Below are 17,487 nucleotides of genomic sequence, written 5' to 3'. Positions count from 1 at the left end.
CGCAAACTAAATTGTAAAAGGGTTTTTTGCTTGTATTGTGTGTATGTTTGCTCATAGAGTGAGTGAGTTTAATAAAAAAATCCAAAGAAAAAGAGAGGTCGTGCCCGGGATCGAACCGGGATTGCCAGAATCAGAATCTGGAGTGATGACCATTACACTACACAACCTGCGGTGTTGAGGGCAAAACAAAGTGCATTTTGACTCAAAATCTAGCGAAAAGTGGAGTATTCAACACCATACATACATACGCCTCTTTACATCCTTAACTAGCACTCCAGTTTCTAAGAATGAACACCACTTCTACTATATGTAGCTTCTACTGTAGTAGTCTGGCAGTATCTATAGATGTCATTTTTTCCTCTCAACGGCTTCTATTGGTTACTGAGCGCCTTTCTTCTGATTCCAACTGTCAACGTCGACGTTAATTATGCATAGTGTTAGAGAGTGTTGATGACTTGTTATTGCTCCACGCCCTATGACTAGACGGGCTCATATGAAAGAAAACGGCTGCGACAGACAGCTACGTTTCTTTCTCTTAAAACCCTTCTGCCGATGGCGATCTTATTCTCGGATGACCTTGACTGGGTCCACGGGTGGTTCCCGGACGGATAAATGTGTTCATTTAAAGACAACGACGTACATAGACAGTGGTATTCATTATGTTTCATTCTTGTAATGGTTTTCAACTACCGATGACATTATCTCATTCTATAACAACCTGTCCCTTTGTCCTTAACTAGCCTCCTGCTTCTAAACCTAAATATTACTTCTTACGTTCCGGATCTTATAACAAAAACTAGCTCGTTATTGTTATGAATACAATAGGGTTACTGCTTAACGACTATAGCTATCAATTATAAGGAGCACACTAAAGGACTTGCAAAAAGTCGCAAAAAAAAGAGAGGTCGTGCCCGGGATCGAACCGGGATTGCCAGAATCAGAATCTGGAGTGATGACCATTACACTACACAACCTGAGGATGTGAGTGGGCCCGAATTAAGTGTGTTATGAATCAAGCGTCAATATAATGTAGGAGCAAGTTGACTCAACTAGGCATATATATCTATATAACTCTAGGTTATGAAAACACTTAAAAGACTCTCGAGTATCTAAGAATGACTTCAAAGTAGTATTTTTCAAAGGAGGAGTAGTTATAGACCACTGTTATTGAGATATCAAGCTATAATTTATCGATTTTACTATGTGTTCTGGGCTATGCAGCTCGCTTACCGAATAGATTACTATACACTGTGGCGACCCAATCCACTCAAAGGGGTCGGGTCGCATGGACCGGGTATGTCTAAATTACCGATATAGAATACGATCCATGGATGTGTGATAATCTTACCTAAGAGCCAAAAAAAAAAGGTCTTACCCGGGTTCGAACCGGGGCTAATGGTAATTTTAGAAGGGTATCCTCAAAAACCACTGTCCTAACCACTAGACTATAAGACCAATTGATGGAGATTTAGGTTTTAAAGCTCATCATATTATTATCATCAATAACCTCAAAACATTAGGATTACTCCATACACGATTGTAGAAAAATACCAAGTCTCTATATAACACGATTACAAGTATACTTACAAGCCACAAAATCTTTCATACTTTAAAAGGGCTTATTCTTATACTTAGAAGATATATCTATGTATTATAAACCCATAGTATTCCTAGATATATTAACACCCTAAGTCACTAAGCCTCCCTGATCCCTAAACTGACCCTGATATAACTAAAGGGAATAAAGAAAAGCCTTATAGTTACTAGGTAGTGCTTATATCGCGTTATACAGATTGCATTCTTCTTATTGTATGTGTAGTAACACCCTGGTAACTTGACGTTATTGATAAGTCATGACTTATTTCATATACAGGCTACGCATGTGAACGAGCTACATGATCTGTAACACATAGTGATTGCGATAGATTACATCTTACCTCAGTAGTGTGTCAAGAGAAGTAGTTCATATAACCTTGCTTTCACATACGGGTGCCTTTTATATGATATCAAGCCACTTAGGGAGGGATGATTAGGTTAGGTAAAATAGTGACTGAGATATATATGTACATAAATGTACATTTTTCGGTTTTACCTACATAAGTTTCGGTATCATGATGATACAAGTTTTTATTGAAATCAAAACCAGCATATACTACTACCAAAGATGCCTATATGTTTCCATCGATAAAGAAATGAAATGAACCAAGAGCATGGTTGTCAAGATATAACTATTGAATATCTCACATTTACCATGTGCCTCAGACTATATAGCCCGCGTATGAACTAGATTAATAATATGAACCTCAGAACTTTAGAAATTTCTATTGTGTATGTTATAACACCTCATATTTGAGGTAAATTATAATTGCGAACGTAGTGAGCTAATATGCAAAATCTAGGCCATCCGGGCCAAAACGTAATGGATAATGAATAATCCATACAAGGGAATATCTTGGATACCGGGCCAGTGGAGGCTCTAGGCAGTATATAGTGGAAACCCTGGTGTGATAACCGTTATCACAAGTCGAACAGGTTATCATAAGTGGTCTTTTTAGTACATGCGCCATAAAGAATATGCCCTTTGTGGAAATTAAGTCCAGAGCCCTAATTCCATTACACGAAGGGATCGCCTACTATAGCTAGTGATCTCTATGCCATAGGTTATATATGTATGTATATACCGGATCGAGATTCTAGATTCCTGAGCTTTTTTTTTCTAGAATTTCTACATATGTGGTTTCGTCTAACAAGCTAAGTGTTCCCTGGCATGACCTCGTTCCTTTTTCTCCCTATGTATTGATTTATATTTATTAATTACCTTTGATAAAGCAGGCAACCTATTATTGATAACTACATACATATAGCATATAGAACCTATAAATATGTATATATCTATAATAATAAGCTACCTTAGGGACTTATCTCTTCAAAACCCACAAATTTAATTTACTAAAATTGAGTTTAGGTTCATATAACATTTTATTTTCCCAAAATCAACACCTCGGGTTGTGTAGTGTAATGGTCATCACTCCAGATTCTGATTCTGGCAATCCCGGTTCGATCCCGGGCACGACCTCTTTTTTTATCTTGCTTTTTTTTTGCAAGTCCTTCAGCTGGAACGTAACTAGGTAGCCGTCTTACCATAATTTGATTCGTGGTCCAGGAACTAGTATGGTAAGACGGCTATTAATTATTTATGCGAGCAAATGAAACCAGAGTTGAACTCTAGCGAACGAAATGAAGTAAAAGATTTGTTTTAGAATACCATGGAGTGATTCTCTTTTGTAATCTCTTACTGCAAGTATATTTGAACTATCTTAGAAAGTCTAGTCTCTCAGTTCGAATATAAATTGGACATCACCCTCGCTATACAACTAAACTCAAATTACTAAAAACAATCAGGAAAATAGAGAGAGGAATGTTACAGCATAATAACGATGGGTGCCGATTCTCTGGACGTGCACGCACCGAAGGATAGGGTTGATAATATCCCCCTGTTTCCACAGAGGTGCTCAATGGGATAAACGCTTTATTCGTCATGGCCAGAAAAAGACCAAAGAGGCCCCACGATCAAACAAGTCGCCAGCAAAAGCCTCAGCCGCACCCGGAGCCGGTTCAAAAGACTGCAAAAAAGAATGACCCAATATATACCTCTATCTCGCGGTATACATATATATGTTCATCAGTACCTAGTCCCCAGCCTGCTCCATGCTTCGAGACACAAACTTGCATATGCACCTATATACGTAAGTTCATCTCATATGTGGCTAACAGCAGTAGGTACATTCAATGTTCAGTTGGTCGATGGGTTGCAGTGGAAAAAGGTAATAAATGCATCAACGTCAAGCTAATTACGAACAATTAATTCAGTTCAATACACAATAAACGCCAAACACCATGAAGACTGTATAATCACGGTTGTAAGTCTCGAGTGAGATAAATAGAGGTAACCAACAGAGCATAAAGTCATAATCCCATGAGGCACTGCATTGCAACATGAACATGTGACAGCTAGAATTCCATGGGATCCGCCTTGACAGCTGGCCCACTCTCATCCCGCTCACGCTTGCCCGCACGTTCCTCCTTCATGAGGCCTGCGATGAAGGAGCGGAAGAAGTCGATGTAGGGCTTCAGGCTAGTCTTTTCATAATCTTGCAACTTGCGACTACCCTTAACATCAGAGCCGTTTGCTGCACTGCCTTCCACATCCGGGACATCAGCCTCCGCTGTGCCAGCAGGGTGCTTCGCATCGTATTCGTCAATCTCCGTAAGCAGCTGCATCGCTGTCGGGACGGATAGAGGGTCGAAGTTTTCGGCATTGCGAGGATCAATAGGAACACAAATACGGCCAGTTCCTGGGTGAATAACGAAGGGACTCTTCAACAAGTGAATCATCTTTTTGCTGACCTCGGCATCCAGGCGAGGGTATGTGTATTCCAAAACAATATCCTGCTTCGCATCCCGAAGAGTAGATGTCTTCAGAGTAGTGCTTTTACCGCTCTTGGCGAGTGAGTCGATGTCAGCCCATTTGCTGGTGCTGGCGCGACCTGGAGAAGAGTCCCACTTTCTTCGCAGGGAATCATTCAGACCCTTATCGGGCAGTAAAGAAAGCAAGCGTTCCGCCTGCTCATCGCTTTCAAATGTGTCTTGATCGCCAAGAGTCGTTCTAGCGAAATCGTTCTTCAGGATCTCGAGACTGCGGACAATGTGGGGGTGCAGTGGTCGTTTTATATTGACTTTCTTGCCACTCTGTGACCCTCCTCGAATGAGTTCGAGATAGCCGGCAAGGGCTTTTCGTCGATCATCCGGCATAATACGTGCCCGCGGATCACACACCCAAGCGTGAACACCACGTCGGCCGGAGTAAACCCAGAGAATGTGCTCAAACCCAAAGTCTTCCCGTAGAGCGGTATCAATGACCTTGATAGCCATTGTCGCAAACGACCAACACTTAGGGCAGATATTCGCCTTGACACAGCAAGTACGGATGTCGTCATAATCAGTCAAATCGATATCGAACACCAGTTCCTTGGAGACAGGCTTCATTTGACCACCTCGGAGCGTTTTGCGATCGCGCGGGTTGGTGCTGTAGACGGGTCCAATTTCGAAACGAGAGGGGTTCATTCTCAGAATATCCTTCCGGAACCTATCCATATTTGCGTCAGCTTAATCAGGGCCAGCAATCCAAGAGTTGAGTAGTCTCACATGTCTGCGGTGGGGTATGATTGGTATCTGAGATAGGCGTCATTTTGTAGCGTAAGGGCAAATTCGCGGTTTCCGAAGTCTTTCGTCGGCACAATTCCATGATTCAGCCACTGGAATAGGTATCGAAAGGGAAAAAGTCGTTGATAAAAGGCAAGCATGACTTCGTCGTCAACCCCAGATGGTGTAGGGACAGGCCTGTTGCAAGATTTAAGTCAGTGTTGTGGTTATTCATCCTCTAGATTTTGGTGCTCACTCTTCTGGCTTTACGGCTGGAGAATCCATCTTCACATCCCCGGAAGTAGGGAATTCCTCATCGTCCTCATCGTCGTTGAACATGTCCTCCAGCTTAACATTGTTCTCAGTCGAGGTTTCGACTGATGGCGCATCCGGCATCTCATCATCATTTTGCGCAAGATCAGGCGATAAAGAGTGCGGCATCTTGGGCGAATTTGGTGTTGGCAAACAATCGCTCTTAATTGAACCTAAACGGGAAGGCGCGACGCGCGACGCGTGAGACCCGTGCACGTGCTTACCCTAAGCCCTAACTACCCAAATTGGAAATATACATCTATCGACGGAAACGGATAACTTGACTCAATATTGTTCCTCACCAAACAAGTGCAAAAGGGCAGTAGAACTTTTCCCTCCTTCTTGCCGCTTGCAGCCAAGTTACCTGCAATCCTGATGTGGTACCTCTCAGCTGCCAGGATCCGTGGATGACATCTAGACCTCTTGTGCTATTGGACACATACGAAGTGTACAGCGACGGTACAACCCCAAGTATTTCAGCATATTTCCTCTGATTGGCGAGGGTACAACTCTGAATCCGGATATCTAAGCAGAATTTTCAATTGAACCCCATTGTTATTTTGCGGCTCCATCTTAGGAGGGACTCTACCAAACTGGAGCAATCTCCGAAATGTCCCCGTCATTGATAACAGCTAACGGTGATATATTGGGTGACATTTGGCCAACAGCTTCAGATCGCGAGAGTTTCGGGAAAATCCCGTTGAGACGACGCTTCGAGTTCCCCCGTACATTCTTTGGCCTGTCGATGGAACGCGCCCATGCTCTGCCTGTGCCATGCTCACATTCCACAGGACACAAGGAACTCTCTTATTCGCTCCCGAGGCTTTTGGCTGCCTGTAATTGATGCGTTTGGCATTCGCAATATGCGGGAAATCATCTCCAGGTTTTCTATCTCCAATCACAGAAGTCTATTCAAAATAATGCTCGCTCGGGCCACTCGAAACCCAGCTATGCTCTCGTCCAAATCCAAGTCTGGACTTTCTTTAGTTGGCTGTCATAGTTATTATGTTGCCCTAATCATTTCACGCATGTGTCCCTTCGCTGCAAAACAAGATCAAAATGCACGGAGCTCTCATCAACAGCTGGTGATGCCCTCGATCGAATTGGAAAGCACTTCCGATCAAATCCACATTGACTTAACTCTGTACAGATCCGTACATGAATGAAAAAGCACCAATAACCCTCAAGATCCTCCTTATAGTTCCGGATTAGGTTACTCCTGTGGAGATCGTGTGCACTGCTTTACTGCAATGATACTATAAGCTGTCACGTTTGCATCAAAGTCGATCGGATGGATGTATCATTGCTCAAAATTTTCATCCAATGGCCTTGCTCATGTACCTTTGTCATCTCTGCTTGAGCTATCATGGTTCCTGCATTCAGCCTTAGATGGTGACATTGTGGATCAGGTCTGACTTTTTTGTCCTGGACACGACCGTGGCACCCATGTCTGTTCTCACTTGGGAACTGTACTGTCGAAAAGAGCATATAAGATCGTTCATCTCTGCCCGATTTCAAACTTTCTTTTCATCATCTCTTCACTCGTTATCTTTCCAAGTACATTAAGAAAAGACTTTTATCTCTCGAAATGATCAACTCCGTTGCTCTTTTGGCTCTTGCCGCCAGCCCGGCCTTCGCCGGTGTTATGCAGGCTCGTGGTGAGGACTTCGTCCGGCCCGCCGCTCAGAGCTCTGCTGCCGTTGCTCCCCACCAGGCCGAGGGTTGGGGTGAGAGCTGGTCCAAGCCCGCCGGTCACGTCTCGACCCACGAGTCCTGGACCCGTCCTACCGACTCCTGGACCAAGCCCGCCGAGTCCTGGACTACCCCCTGCACCACCTCTACCACCCCGGTGCAGACTCACTCCACCCCGACTCACACCCACACCACCCCGGAGCACACCCACACCAAGCCGGAGTCCACCCACACCAAGCCGGAGTCCACCCACACCAAGCCGGAGTCTACCCACACCAAGCCTCACTCCACCACCCCGTGCACCACCTCCACCAAGCCGGAGCACACCCCCACCCACCCGGGAACCACCAAGACCCTTACCATTGTGACCACCACCTGCCCTGGTAAGTTCCATTGAACCATGCAATCACCAAGCCGCACCTACTAACAAAGCTTCCAGTCACCTCGTCTACTGTCACCTCTGGCTCTAAGACCTACACCATCCCTGTCACCAACACCAACACCATCACCATCACCAAGACCACCGTCTGCACTCACTGCGAAAACGAGAAGCCTGTGACCTTCCACAACGCTACTCAGCCCGCAACCAGCGCCCCCGCCCAGGCCACCGGCACTGTCGTGATCCCTCCCCAGAAGCCTGCCTCCTCCAAGCCCGTTGTGCCTGCCCAGCCTTCTGCCACTCAGCCCGCTGTGCCTGCCCAGTCTGAGCCCGCTGCCTCCAAGCCTGCTGCTTCCCAGCCCGCTGCTTCCCAGCCCGCTGCTTCCCAGCCCGCTGCCTCCCAGCCCGCTGCTGTCCAGCCTGCTGTCTCCCAGCCTGCTGTCGCCCAACCCGCTGTCTCCCAGCCCGCTGTCGCCCAGCCCGCTGCTTCCCAGCCCGCTGCCTCCCAACCCGCTGCTGTCCAGCCCGCTGCCTCCCAGCCCGCTGCTACCAAGCCTGCCGAGACTCAGCCCGCTACCCCTCAGGAGACCCAGCCTGCCCAGCCTTCCACTCCCGAGGAGTCTTCCACCCCCGCTACCCCTGAGCAGCCCGGTTCCTCCTCCACCCCCGGTACCTTCACCGGTGGTGCCTCCAACGTCCAACCCGCCTTCGGCTTCCTCGCCGGTGTTGTTGGCCTCATGGCTCTCTTCTAAATTAGTTGAGCAGCTTTGAGCTGATCCACCCCCAGGTGTTGATCGCTTCTCAGATCCTGACCTCTTCTGATCTTTGTGGTGTGGATCAGAGAGACCCTCACGGTATCTTGAGCTTTTGTGTGAAAGTTGACCCATGCCCCGCTTGGTTTTTCCTCTTCTGTTCTTTGACAGGGCCGGAAGTTGAATAAGAGCGGCTGCTTGGTCACTTCGAGATTTCTTTTGTCTTTTCTATAATTTGTTGGATCTATCCTATCTATATTCGCTAATAGTAATACATAGAGTCTATTATTGCTTGGATTTTATCTGACTTTTGACAGTTGCATTAATAAAAGTTGTTTTCAAAAGCATTCATTCCAAGAATCAGGCTTTCCTTGTAATACATTGTCTTTCAGTAATCTTAAAACATTTCGTTTGCACATTCCGCATCGAATCTTCCATTGACTTCGTAACTCATCTCTATTTTAAATCTATCCTCTATTCCTCGTTGACCAGCACGTAGCGGTAGCGCGCCTTGCCATCCTCCATATCGACGATTGCCTTGTTGGCGTCCTTCATCGGGATTTCCTCAATCCAGGGGTGGATGCCCTTCTCAGCAACCAGCTGGAACATCTCCCGGATTTCGTCAGGGCTGCCAACAAGAGAGCTCTGGAGACTGATTTGGCGCATCAAGCTGCGGACAGGAGCAAACAGACCGCCGTCCTCGGGAAGACCGACCTGAACGAAAGAACCACCGGTCTTCAGCAGACCCAAGTAATCATTGAAGGGCATCTATAAAACGTAGTTAGTCCTCGGAACGTCTTACTTTAAAGCCCCAACCAGCTTTTGGAACTCACCTTGGTAGAAGAGACTGTGGAGACAATCAGATCCAAAGACCTCGCATTATCGGAGGCCCAGTTCGGCTCATCGTCAGTGGCAATGTAAAGATCCGCACCCATCTTCAGCGAATCCTCCTTCTTGCCGAGCTTGCGCGAGATAGCAACGACCTTATCAGCACCCATTGCCTTAGCGAATAGGAGACCAAAGTGTCCAAGTCCACCAACACCAATGATACCAACCCGCTTGCCGGGACCACAGTTGTTGTGCTTGAGGGGGCTATAGAGAGTAGCACCACCACACAGCATAGGCGCAGCATCCGCAGAGGGGATAGCATCAGGGATCTTGATAGCAAAGTGACCGGGCACACGGTTATACTTCGCGTATCCGCCATAGGAGTTGCCACCATCATAGTGGACGCTGTTATAGGTGCCGATAACTTTCTTGCAGCAGTAGTTCTCCTTCCCGGCAGCGCACTCCTGGCAGTCGCCGAAGCGGTTACGGCAGGAATCACTCTGGGCACCGACACCGACACGATCGCCGATTTTGATGTCGGGGACTTGGGAGCCCACACGCACGGCTGTGCCTACAATTTCGTGGCCAACACAGCAAGGGTAAGTGGTTGGGCGCTGTGGCGAATGTTAGTAATTGCTTCCATGTATCCCATCCTTTGATTTTCGGGGGTATTGAAGGAACTCACCCAGCCGCTGCGCAGAGTGTGCAGATCCGAGCCACAGATACCGCAGTGCGAGATCTTGATATCGACATCGGTCTCTTCCCAGTTCTTGGGCTGGAATTCTTGCCAGACCATGTTACCCTCACCAGAGCTAGGGTCAAGACCCATCCATCCTTCGAACTTGTAGTCGGTAGCCATATTGTGTTTTGTCAGGAAGTTTTCAGTGTAGTTGAACCCTTATCTTTGGGGGACGTCTGCCCCATTTATATCCGTTCCAGGCGGGACTAGCCTACAGTCCCACTTGGGTTTTCACTGGAAACTTCGGTGTCCTGTTGAATTGGTAAGCACCCCCACGGGATCCATTTACATGTCGGAGATATGGACTTAAATGGGTCGTCGACCTGTGTTATCAATGATTGGGGGAACCCGGACACTACCAGGCGGGTTGGACACCTTGATTAGGGGAACTTAGGGCTTTTTAAGGTGTATAGATTAGGACATATATACTACCTACACACTCTACCTAGGTAATGCCTAGGTATGTACCTATGGCAATTGAGGCTTGTTTCATTCGTTGACTAGTATGATAGAAATTAAATTGTACACTATTGTACATATCGGCACGATTTCCGAAGTTCGTTGAATTTTTCTTTCTTAGTGGAGCCGGTGGCTTGCATTGGGCGAAAATTAAGGCAACTCTAATTGATCACCTCATTTTACGTGATTGTGTGGTTTTTTAGACCGACTTCAACAGTACGGAGTATACAGTAGATTCATGTTGGATTTTATGTTGAGATTGAGTATAGTTCTGGGCCAGCAAGGTCCCCAGATAGCCAAGCTTTGAACTAAGGCCTTTAGTGTTCGAAGCCTAAAGCAAGAAAATTGATATTTGAGGAAAATATACAAGCCTTTTGAAGTGCGATTAGGGAGAGATGCAGTCAGAATTAAACACATAATAGAAATCTATCTCGCTCTGTTCGAATTCTCGGCTTGCGAAACACCTGCATATAACACCAATAGAATCGGCTAGACAACACTATACCATCAATGGCTCTAGAAGAGCGACATGATGTCATCGTTAGATTTCTTGGCCTGATTATCTCGCGCAGGTGCATTCCCTGAGAGATCAAGACCAGAGAAACCGTTCATGATATCGGCGCCACCGTTGCTGGCACCGCTCGACGAGGGCTGCGCGGATGCAGAATCTCCAAACACGCCCAACAGGTCATCCAGGTTGTTGTTGGCTTGACCGGATGGAGTGCCAACCGCAGGCGATGCGACCCGGACAGGGGTACCGGCCAATCCCTCAAGGCCCGACATGCCGCTAGCCGGCTCGTTTTGTGCCGAGGCAGGCGCACCACCGTCGAAATCGATGTCCAGCAAGTTCTCGACGTTGTTTTGCGCCTGCGCCGGCGGTGCGGAGCCACCGGCGGCTGCGGCGGCTCCGGCAGCTAATGGGTTCTCGAGCGCATTTTGAAGTTGTTCCCTGTGAATGATTAGCAAACTGTGTGGTGAATACAAGGTGAATACATACTCGATGGCAGCACGTTGGACGGCATCGGCGCCGAATCGGCCGTGGCCAACAAACTGCTCTGGGGGTTTGTGGTAGACAGAAGAGAGAGTAGACAATTCAGTGAGGAGTTGATCGAGGAGCGCCGGAGGTAGTGAGTGGATGGTGGTAACGATAGGAGGCTTATCGGAGAGCACAATGCTCTTTGTCGCATTTGAATCACTGGTGTTGGACAAAAGACGCCAGTAGATATACGCTCGGTCACGAACATCAGGGTTGTCGTTCTCGGCTGTCGCGGCCTGGAGGACCCGTTGTACAAGGCCCTGGGCCTTTTCAGGACGCTTGAGGAAGAGCTTGACCACAGAAGTGAGGATTTGCAATTGCGTCTGGAAATAAATGTTAGCCATGGACGATGCACCCATCAGAAGATAAAAACGAACCGAGGAGAATTCTTCGTTAAATCCATCCACGAATCCACCCAGGATATCACCCGCATTGCTGATCTTCTCGGCATACTCTCCAACAATCCAGATGAGTGCCGCCCGAGCATTAGGCTCATCTAACTCATCAATGCACTGGCACAAAGTCGGGATAATACCCTCGTATCCAGGGTACTTTCGGAAAATGTCCTTGATGACCACGATTGCTTCCTGAACGACGTAGTTTACCTTGGTGTTGATCAGATCCAACAATGTGTTGACGCACCGTTCACTTGCGCTCTCAATCTTGATAGCAACCTGGCCGATGGCCTTGACGGCGCGCCGGACAAAGTCCATATCGACTTCAAGGGCGTATTCTTTCAATTCAGCCAGGAGCTGGTCCACATTACGATCGTTCGCAATCCGTACCATGATCTCAAGCTTCTGGAACTTGACATATGGCGGATCGTTGTATTTGCAAAAGAAAACACGAAGTTCCTTCTGGAGAATGTCGGGCTGCTTCTGCAGCAGGAGGTCGATATTTCTCAATGCCACATATTGCACCTCGGGAGCCGACGAAACCAATGTGACTAACTAAAATTAGCGAAAGATGCGCAGTAAGAGCAACCGGGAGGCATACCCAATGGCGGGGCCATTTTCTTCAAGTAAGTCTTTGCCAATTCAGAGTTGACGTTCTTCATATGTAAGAATACAGCCTTGACCGCTGCAAGAACAACACCCGAGTTAACATGTTGAAATTGAGGCGCAACTCGTTCGCAGATATGTTCCGATTCCTTCACGTCGGTCGTTTTGTATTCGGCCAAAGTTGAGAGAATAGTAACGCGGCCCCACTCTGTGCACTCGTTCAGTGCCATCAGCATCTTCCGTAGGGTGTTGTTATTAATTTTCAGCGCGTGTGTCTCCGGTGCAGTGTGGTTAATCTCCGAAAGTGCGGTCACTGCATTCGCGACCACCATCGGGTTGGGATCACCGATCATCTCCTGGAGCGTCTCTAAGAATCCATTCTCGAGGGCCATCGCGGGATTCAGATCGAACAGCTTGGCGACACAAATCGCAGCTGTCTTGCGAACATATGGTGATTCGTCCCGAAGAGTCTTGCGTAGCGGTTCTTCCATGTAGTCCACCATCTTCTCCACCCGAATACAGCCCATTGTTCGGATTGCGAGCGCACGGATCAGCGGGTTGGGGTCTTCCGAGTCTTGTACGAATGTGTTCACGGCGAGAATACATAGATCAGGGTGCGATTTGGCGTAGTTCCTAAATGTGAGATTCCACATATTAGCGTACGTAGCCACGCTGAAACAACCGCGATACCCACATGAGATAAAGGTAAACCAATTTCTTTTGCTCAAGATCGGCTGTAGCAATGTTCTTGAGCACATCGGGGAAAAGGGCCGAGACATCCTTCCCCAGGGTCATGGCCATAATTGTCTTTTGGATGGATTCCTTCCTGTTACATGGTTAGCCACCACGTCCTCCTCCTTCGGTCGGCCGAGATTCATCGCTTTGCTGCTGTACATACCGTTCATAGGCATACTGGGAACTGCGGAAATTGTTAGCATCATACCTCATTTGTAACGATGTGGCAATCGCATTGTGGAGAGGGCCGCGTACACAAGTCCAGCTCGCAATTCGAATGTCTCTCCTTTCCTAGGCACCGCAAAGGCGCCGCGGATTTTGTTCATCGCCATGGCGAGTATGTATAAGCTTCAGCAACGACTAAGTCGTGCCTCCGCCTAGAGATTCGGGGATGGGAGGGGGATTAATCGAGTAACGTTGGACTGCGGGGAATTTCAAGCTCCTCGGTCGTCGGAATGGAATATGTGTCAAGATTGTTCAGTCTGTCCGCAGTTACCGACAAAGAGATGGAACAACCGAGTGGTGGGGGGATTTCAAGGAGAAGAATGGGGGTAGGTGAAGGGTGGACGATCAAAAGTTGTCCACAAATGGCGGCTTCTGGACTCTCCCGCCTCTACGGAGTACTGTCATCTCACCTTCTCTCCTTTTCAAGGTTATTTTGGCAATCTCTCCGATTTACCCCAGATTTAACATTGAGAATATTTTACTATGGTGAGAGGCTTTTTACTCGGATTGCAAACATGGCCACTAACAAGTCTGCAGGCAAACCTCCCTAATTTGCGACGTCTCTTTGTCGAGGCTAGAACAGAGGCCGAGGAGAACGAGTACTCAAGGAAAGCTGTAGGTTACCGTTCGAGTATATGAGCATTTGTATCTCGCTAACAGTCTCAAGTTCTATAATCTCGTTCTTTTCATCTCTTCCGTCGCCATTTTCAGTTTAACTGCTCAGCGCATGAGCGGACCCAAAGCTGCACGATAATGGGGTGTATTATTGATCATATATCTCGACCTTACGATGTATGAAATACAAATGATTCAAAGCGATCTAACTCGGCTTCCGGCCCTCAAACAGCCCAGCTGCCCGGCCGAAGCTGATTCTTTACAAACGTGCGGTCTTAATCGGTTTCCTCACCATCGTCGCTGTCCAGGAATGCAAGCGACTGGTGCCCCCGATTAACTCTACGCCGAGGCTTCTCGTCATCACCACCCTCCTCGTCGCTCTGCACACCCCAGTTTTTCTCTCCCTCTTTGATCTGCTCCAGGTCGGCTTTTAACTCCCGTTCTTCGCGAATTTGGTTAGCCCTTTCTTGAGATGGCCTGCCCTTCATTCCAGCATCTTCAAGCATTCCCTTCAGATGCTTAATCTTTGCTTTAGGGGTGTCATATGGAGCAAGCTCTTTACCCCATAGCTTGCGGATCCCGCACTTGATGAGCCATCCTTGCAGCCTTTTAATTTCAGCCTGGTCCGGGCTGATATCTTCACCCTTGGCCTTCGGTGCTTTCTTCGTTTTGGAAGCAGGACCATCTGTACTCTTCTGTCGCTTGCGCGGGGCTTTGGGCTTTGGCTCTTCGTCGAGTACCACTGACATCTCGCTTTCGGAATCGTCTTTTGTGGTCGCCTTGGGGACATCCAAGGTGTTTGCAGCAACATCAGAAGTTTCCGATTCGTCCGATTCGTCTTTTTTGGTGGATTTTGGGGCAGTATACTTGGACTTCTGTACGAATGCCTTCTTCACGGGTACTTTTGATCGTTTCTTGGGTTCTGCCACCTCATCACTCTCATCACCGGACGCGACTGAGGGATCGTCTTCACCTTCGTCTGATACTGGTGTCTTCGTCTTCTGGCGTTTCCTAGGCTTAGGTGCGCCTTCGGGCTTTGGTCGTTTAGCTAGGGTAGCCGGCTTCGGCTGCGGTGCAGGTTCGGGCTCTGGTTCATGCGCTGCCTTATCTTGTGTTTCCTGCATCATGATCACAATCAGTGCCTCTCACCAAGTGAACCCCTGTTGGCAACGTAGAACAATACTTACAACCTCGTCTTTGATGATCTCCTCACTCCGCACTTTCCAATCACCTGTAGACTTGAAGTACCCCGCTGTGAGACCTAGTTTGTTTTCCACCGCAAGTCGCACGCGTTTCACAGTCAATTCCTCCATATTGCCCGACTTGAAGATTGCAGCAACTCCGTCGCGGAGACCCTTTTCGAGAGTCTGGTCAGAGGGACCACTGGCAGTTTCTCTGTCGGCGTCTGAGTCGGAGTCGGACATTCTATACTTCGGCGGCATGTTTATGCTGCTCTAGGTCGCTTGTAGATAGAATTGAAGGTGAGTCAAATCGTATATGTAGCTCAGTATATAAAACGAGACAGCGCGAATTATTATTAGAGGTAAAAGGAGGGAGATTGAGAGAAAATGAAAAGAAATGTGAATGTCAATTAGAGCTAGATGCGAAGTTGCGCGTGTTTGGGCGAAGCCGCGAGCTTGAAAACGGATGACAAAGCGGGATCGAGATCCACGGGTGAATTGTTTGGCGCTATAGCATTTCACTTATACACAATATTTGCTTCTTATAAGTGTATACATGCTGTTATAAGGCTGCATATAGGTATGTAGAGACATGGAGCCTATAACTTATATTTTAAGGACGTTGTTATCTTAATTTCGTTATATATATGCCGGCAAAATATGCATCTAGTGCCTCCTGGGTATAACTAGCTTAGGAGTACCACTTATGGAGCAGTTGACCTCTTCCTATTATAATTCGCATATACCCAATGTCCTTTCGTTCACCAAGGGGCTAGTGACAATTAGGCTACCTAGGGTATTTTAGGTACAAAGTCTATTCTACTCCGTATATATATAAAAGTGAGCGTGCAATTAAAGGTAAGGTGGCTAAAAAGTTAGTCAAAGACAGTTTTAGTATTACCTATGACCTTAGTTTTTCCTGCACTTCGTAACTAATACGCCATTTAATTGATTAGATCGCAAAAACGCATCATTCTTTGAATGTAGAGATAGTCAAAGGTTTAAAAAAAAATGAAGGTCTTACCCGGGTTCGAACCGGGGCTAATGGTAATTTAGAATAGAAGGATACCCTCAAAAACCACTGTCCTAACCACTAGACTATAAGACCTTTTGATGCAAAAAAGGAGACTCCAAGGTACTTTGATCTGAACACCTGGCACTTCGCCTTGCCATGACTCCGCTGTTCTCCGCAATCTATTAGAAATCAAATGCGAGGCACTTTTAAGACCGCCAAATATTAGTTCCACGCCTTTTGCAAACGTACATTATTGTCGCAATGGCCGAGGCCCCACACGAGCCGATTGATAGCCAATATAAAGGCACTGGGAACATCTTCAACCAGAAGTCTACAGCCTCGGCCGGCTCCTCCAAGCAACCCCGAGACGATGACCGGAAGGCCCCATTGCCCAAAGGAGTAGTTTTAGACAAGGATGGAAAGCCGTAAGTGCCAAACAATTCCTTTGAATTTCTGTTTTTGGCATAAAGATCAAACTAACATGTCGTATCCACTTCCAGCTGCCGCACCTGTACCTCCGTCGCGTCATGGAAGGCATTGACAAAACAAGCGGACCTCAAAAACTCAGGTTCCGCCTCAACCCCCAGCACAAGTAACATGACAACGTCGACAGCAGCACTCGCCGCTGCCGCCGCCACAACACCCCCACCAAACGAAACGCCCTCCGACTGCCCGCCAGATGTCGAAGAACTTGGCCGCTCAACATGGACACTGCTCCACTCAATGGCAGCCACATACCCCGAAAAAGCAAGCACAGAACACCAATCCAATATGCAAGGGTTCTTGAAATTCTTCGGGAAGCTCTATCCGTGCTGGGTGTGTGCGGATGATTTCCAGACTTGGATGGCGCATCCCAGTGGACGCAATCAGCCGAAGCTGGGGAGTCGGAAGGAGTTTGGATGGTGGATGTGCGAAGCGCATAATGAGGTTAATCGCAAATTAGGCAAGAAGGAGTTCGACTGTCGGTTTTGGGAGGAGAGGTGGCGGATTGGGTGGAAGGATGGCCGGTGTGATTGAGTTGGACTTCGAATATTGTGATTTAGATTTGTTGGAGCGTTCTCCTCTCTGCTCTTCTGGGTTGAAAATCTCCCTTGTACATTAGATATGCATAGTCTGGCGAATCAATAATAGACTTCAATTTAATTACCATCGACCCTGTGGCTCTGGGGAAGCTGAGCATGAATCGTTCAAGCATTCGTCTATAGGAATATATATTATCAGGTAGAACCTACATTGAAACCTACATTGGAATCTTTTGGACAAACATGTTCGCATACAAACTAGATCGCTAAGCAATTATAATCTTGGATACAAAA

The 17,487-nt window shown here is 47.3% G+C and overlaps 6 protein-coding genes across 6 annotated transcripts; 2 read left to right on the top strand and 4 right to left on the bottom strand.

The window, feature by feature from the left end:
* Window positions 1-4,011: 4,011 nt before the first annotated feature.
* On the bottom strand, window positions 4,012-5,643 carry N7529_006705 (DNA primase subunit PRI1; the record flags this gene model as incomplete). Its single annotated transcript, XM_057242232.1, has 3 exons — window positions 4,012-5,146; window positions 5,206-5,400; window positions 5,459-5,643. The coding sequence occupies 3 exons, from the start codon at window positions 5,641-5,643 to the stop codon at window positions 4,012-4,014; spliced, it is 1,515 nt and encodes a 504-aa protein (XP_057097591.1).
* A 1,459-nt stretch (window positions 5,644-7,102) lies between these two features.
* On the top strand, window positions 7,103-8,337 carry cspA (putative cell surface protein; the record flags this gene model as incomplete). Its single annotated transcript, XM_057242231.1, has 2 exons — window positions 7,103-7,589; window positions 7,646-8,337. The coding sequence occupies 2 exons, from the start codon at window positions 7,103-7,105 to the stop codon at window positions 8,335-8,337; spliced, it is 1,179 nt and encodes a 392-aa protein (XP_057097590.1).
* A 474-nt stretch (window positions 8,338-8,811) lies between these two features.
* On the bottom strand, window positions 8,812-10,024 carry N7529_006703 (NAD(P)-dependent alcohol dehydrogenase; the record flags this gene model as incomplete). Its single annotated transcript, XM_057242230.1, has 3 exons — window positions 8,812-9,105; window positions 9,171-9,779; window positions 9,851-10,024. The coding sequence occupies 3 exons, from the start codon at window positions 10,022-10,024 to the stop codon at window positions 8,812-8,814; spliced, it is 1,077 nt and encodes a 358-aa protein (XP_057097589.1).
* Window positions 10,025-10,879: 855 nt separating this feature from the next.
* N7529_006702 (putative AP-1 adaptor complex subunit beta) lies at window positions 10,880-13,467 on the bottom strand (the record flags this gene model as incomplete). The annotated part of the gene is made up of 7 exons (XM_057242229.1): window positions 10,880-11,312; window positions 11,361-11,722; window positions 11,777-12,345; window positions 12,396-13,033; window positions 13,095-13,226; window positions 13,299-13,319; window positions 13,391-13,467. 7 exons carry the CDS (start codon window positions 13,465-13,467, stop codon window positions 10,880-10,882), a joined length of 2,232 nt encoding a protein of 743 aa, XP_057097588.1.
* Window positions 13,468-14,250: 783 nt separating this feature from the next.
* On the bottom strand, window positions 14,251-15,417 carry N7529_006701 (putative transcriptional regulator; the record flags this gene model as incomplete). Its single annotated transcript, XM_057242228.1, has 2 exons — window positions 14,251-15,093; window positions 15,163-15,417. 2 exons carry the CDS (start codon window positions 15,415-15,417, stop codon window positions 14,251-14,253), a joined length of 1,098 nt encoding a protein of 365 aa, XP_057097587.1.
* Window positions 15,418-16,432: 1,015 nt separating this feature from the next.
* On the top strand, window positions 16,433-17,188 carry N7529_006700 (flavin-linked sulfhydryl oxidase; the record flags this gene model as incomplete). Its single annotated transcript, XM_057242227.1, has 2 exons — window positions 16,433-16,596; window positions 16,672-17,188. The coding sequence occupies 2 exons, from the start codon at window positions 16,433-16,435 to the stop codon at window positions 17,186-17,188; spliced, it is 681 nt and encodes a 226-aa protein (XP_057097586.1).
* Between the last annotated feature and the right edge of the window lie 299 nt (window positions 17,189-17,487).

This window comes from Penicillium soppii (genome assembly GCF_028829465.1).
Source record: "Penicillium soppii strain IBT 18220 chromosome Unknown utg000005l, whole genome shotgun sequence".
Taxonomy (NCBI): domain Eukaryota; kingdom Fungi; phylum Ascomycota; class Eurotiomycetes; order Eurotiales; family Aspergillaceae; genus Penicillium; species Penicillium soppii.
Note: the sequence above shows the minus strand (reverse complement) of the source record. Positions and strands in the feature narration are given on the sequence as shown.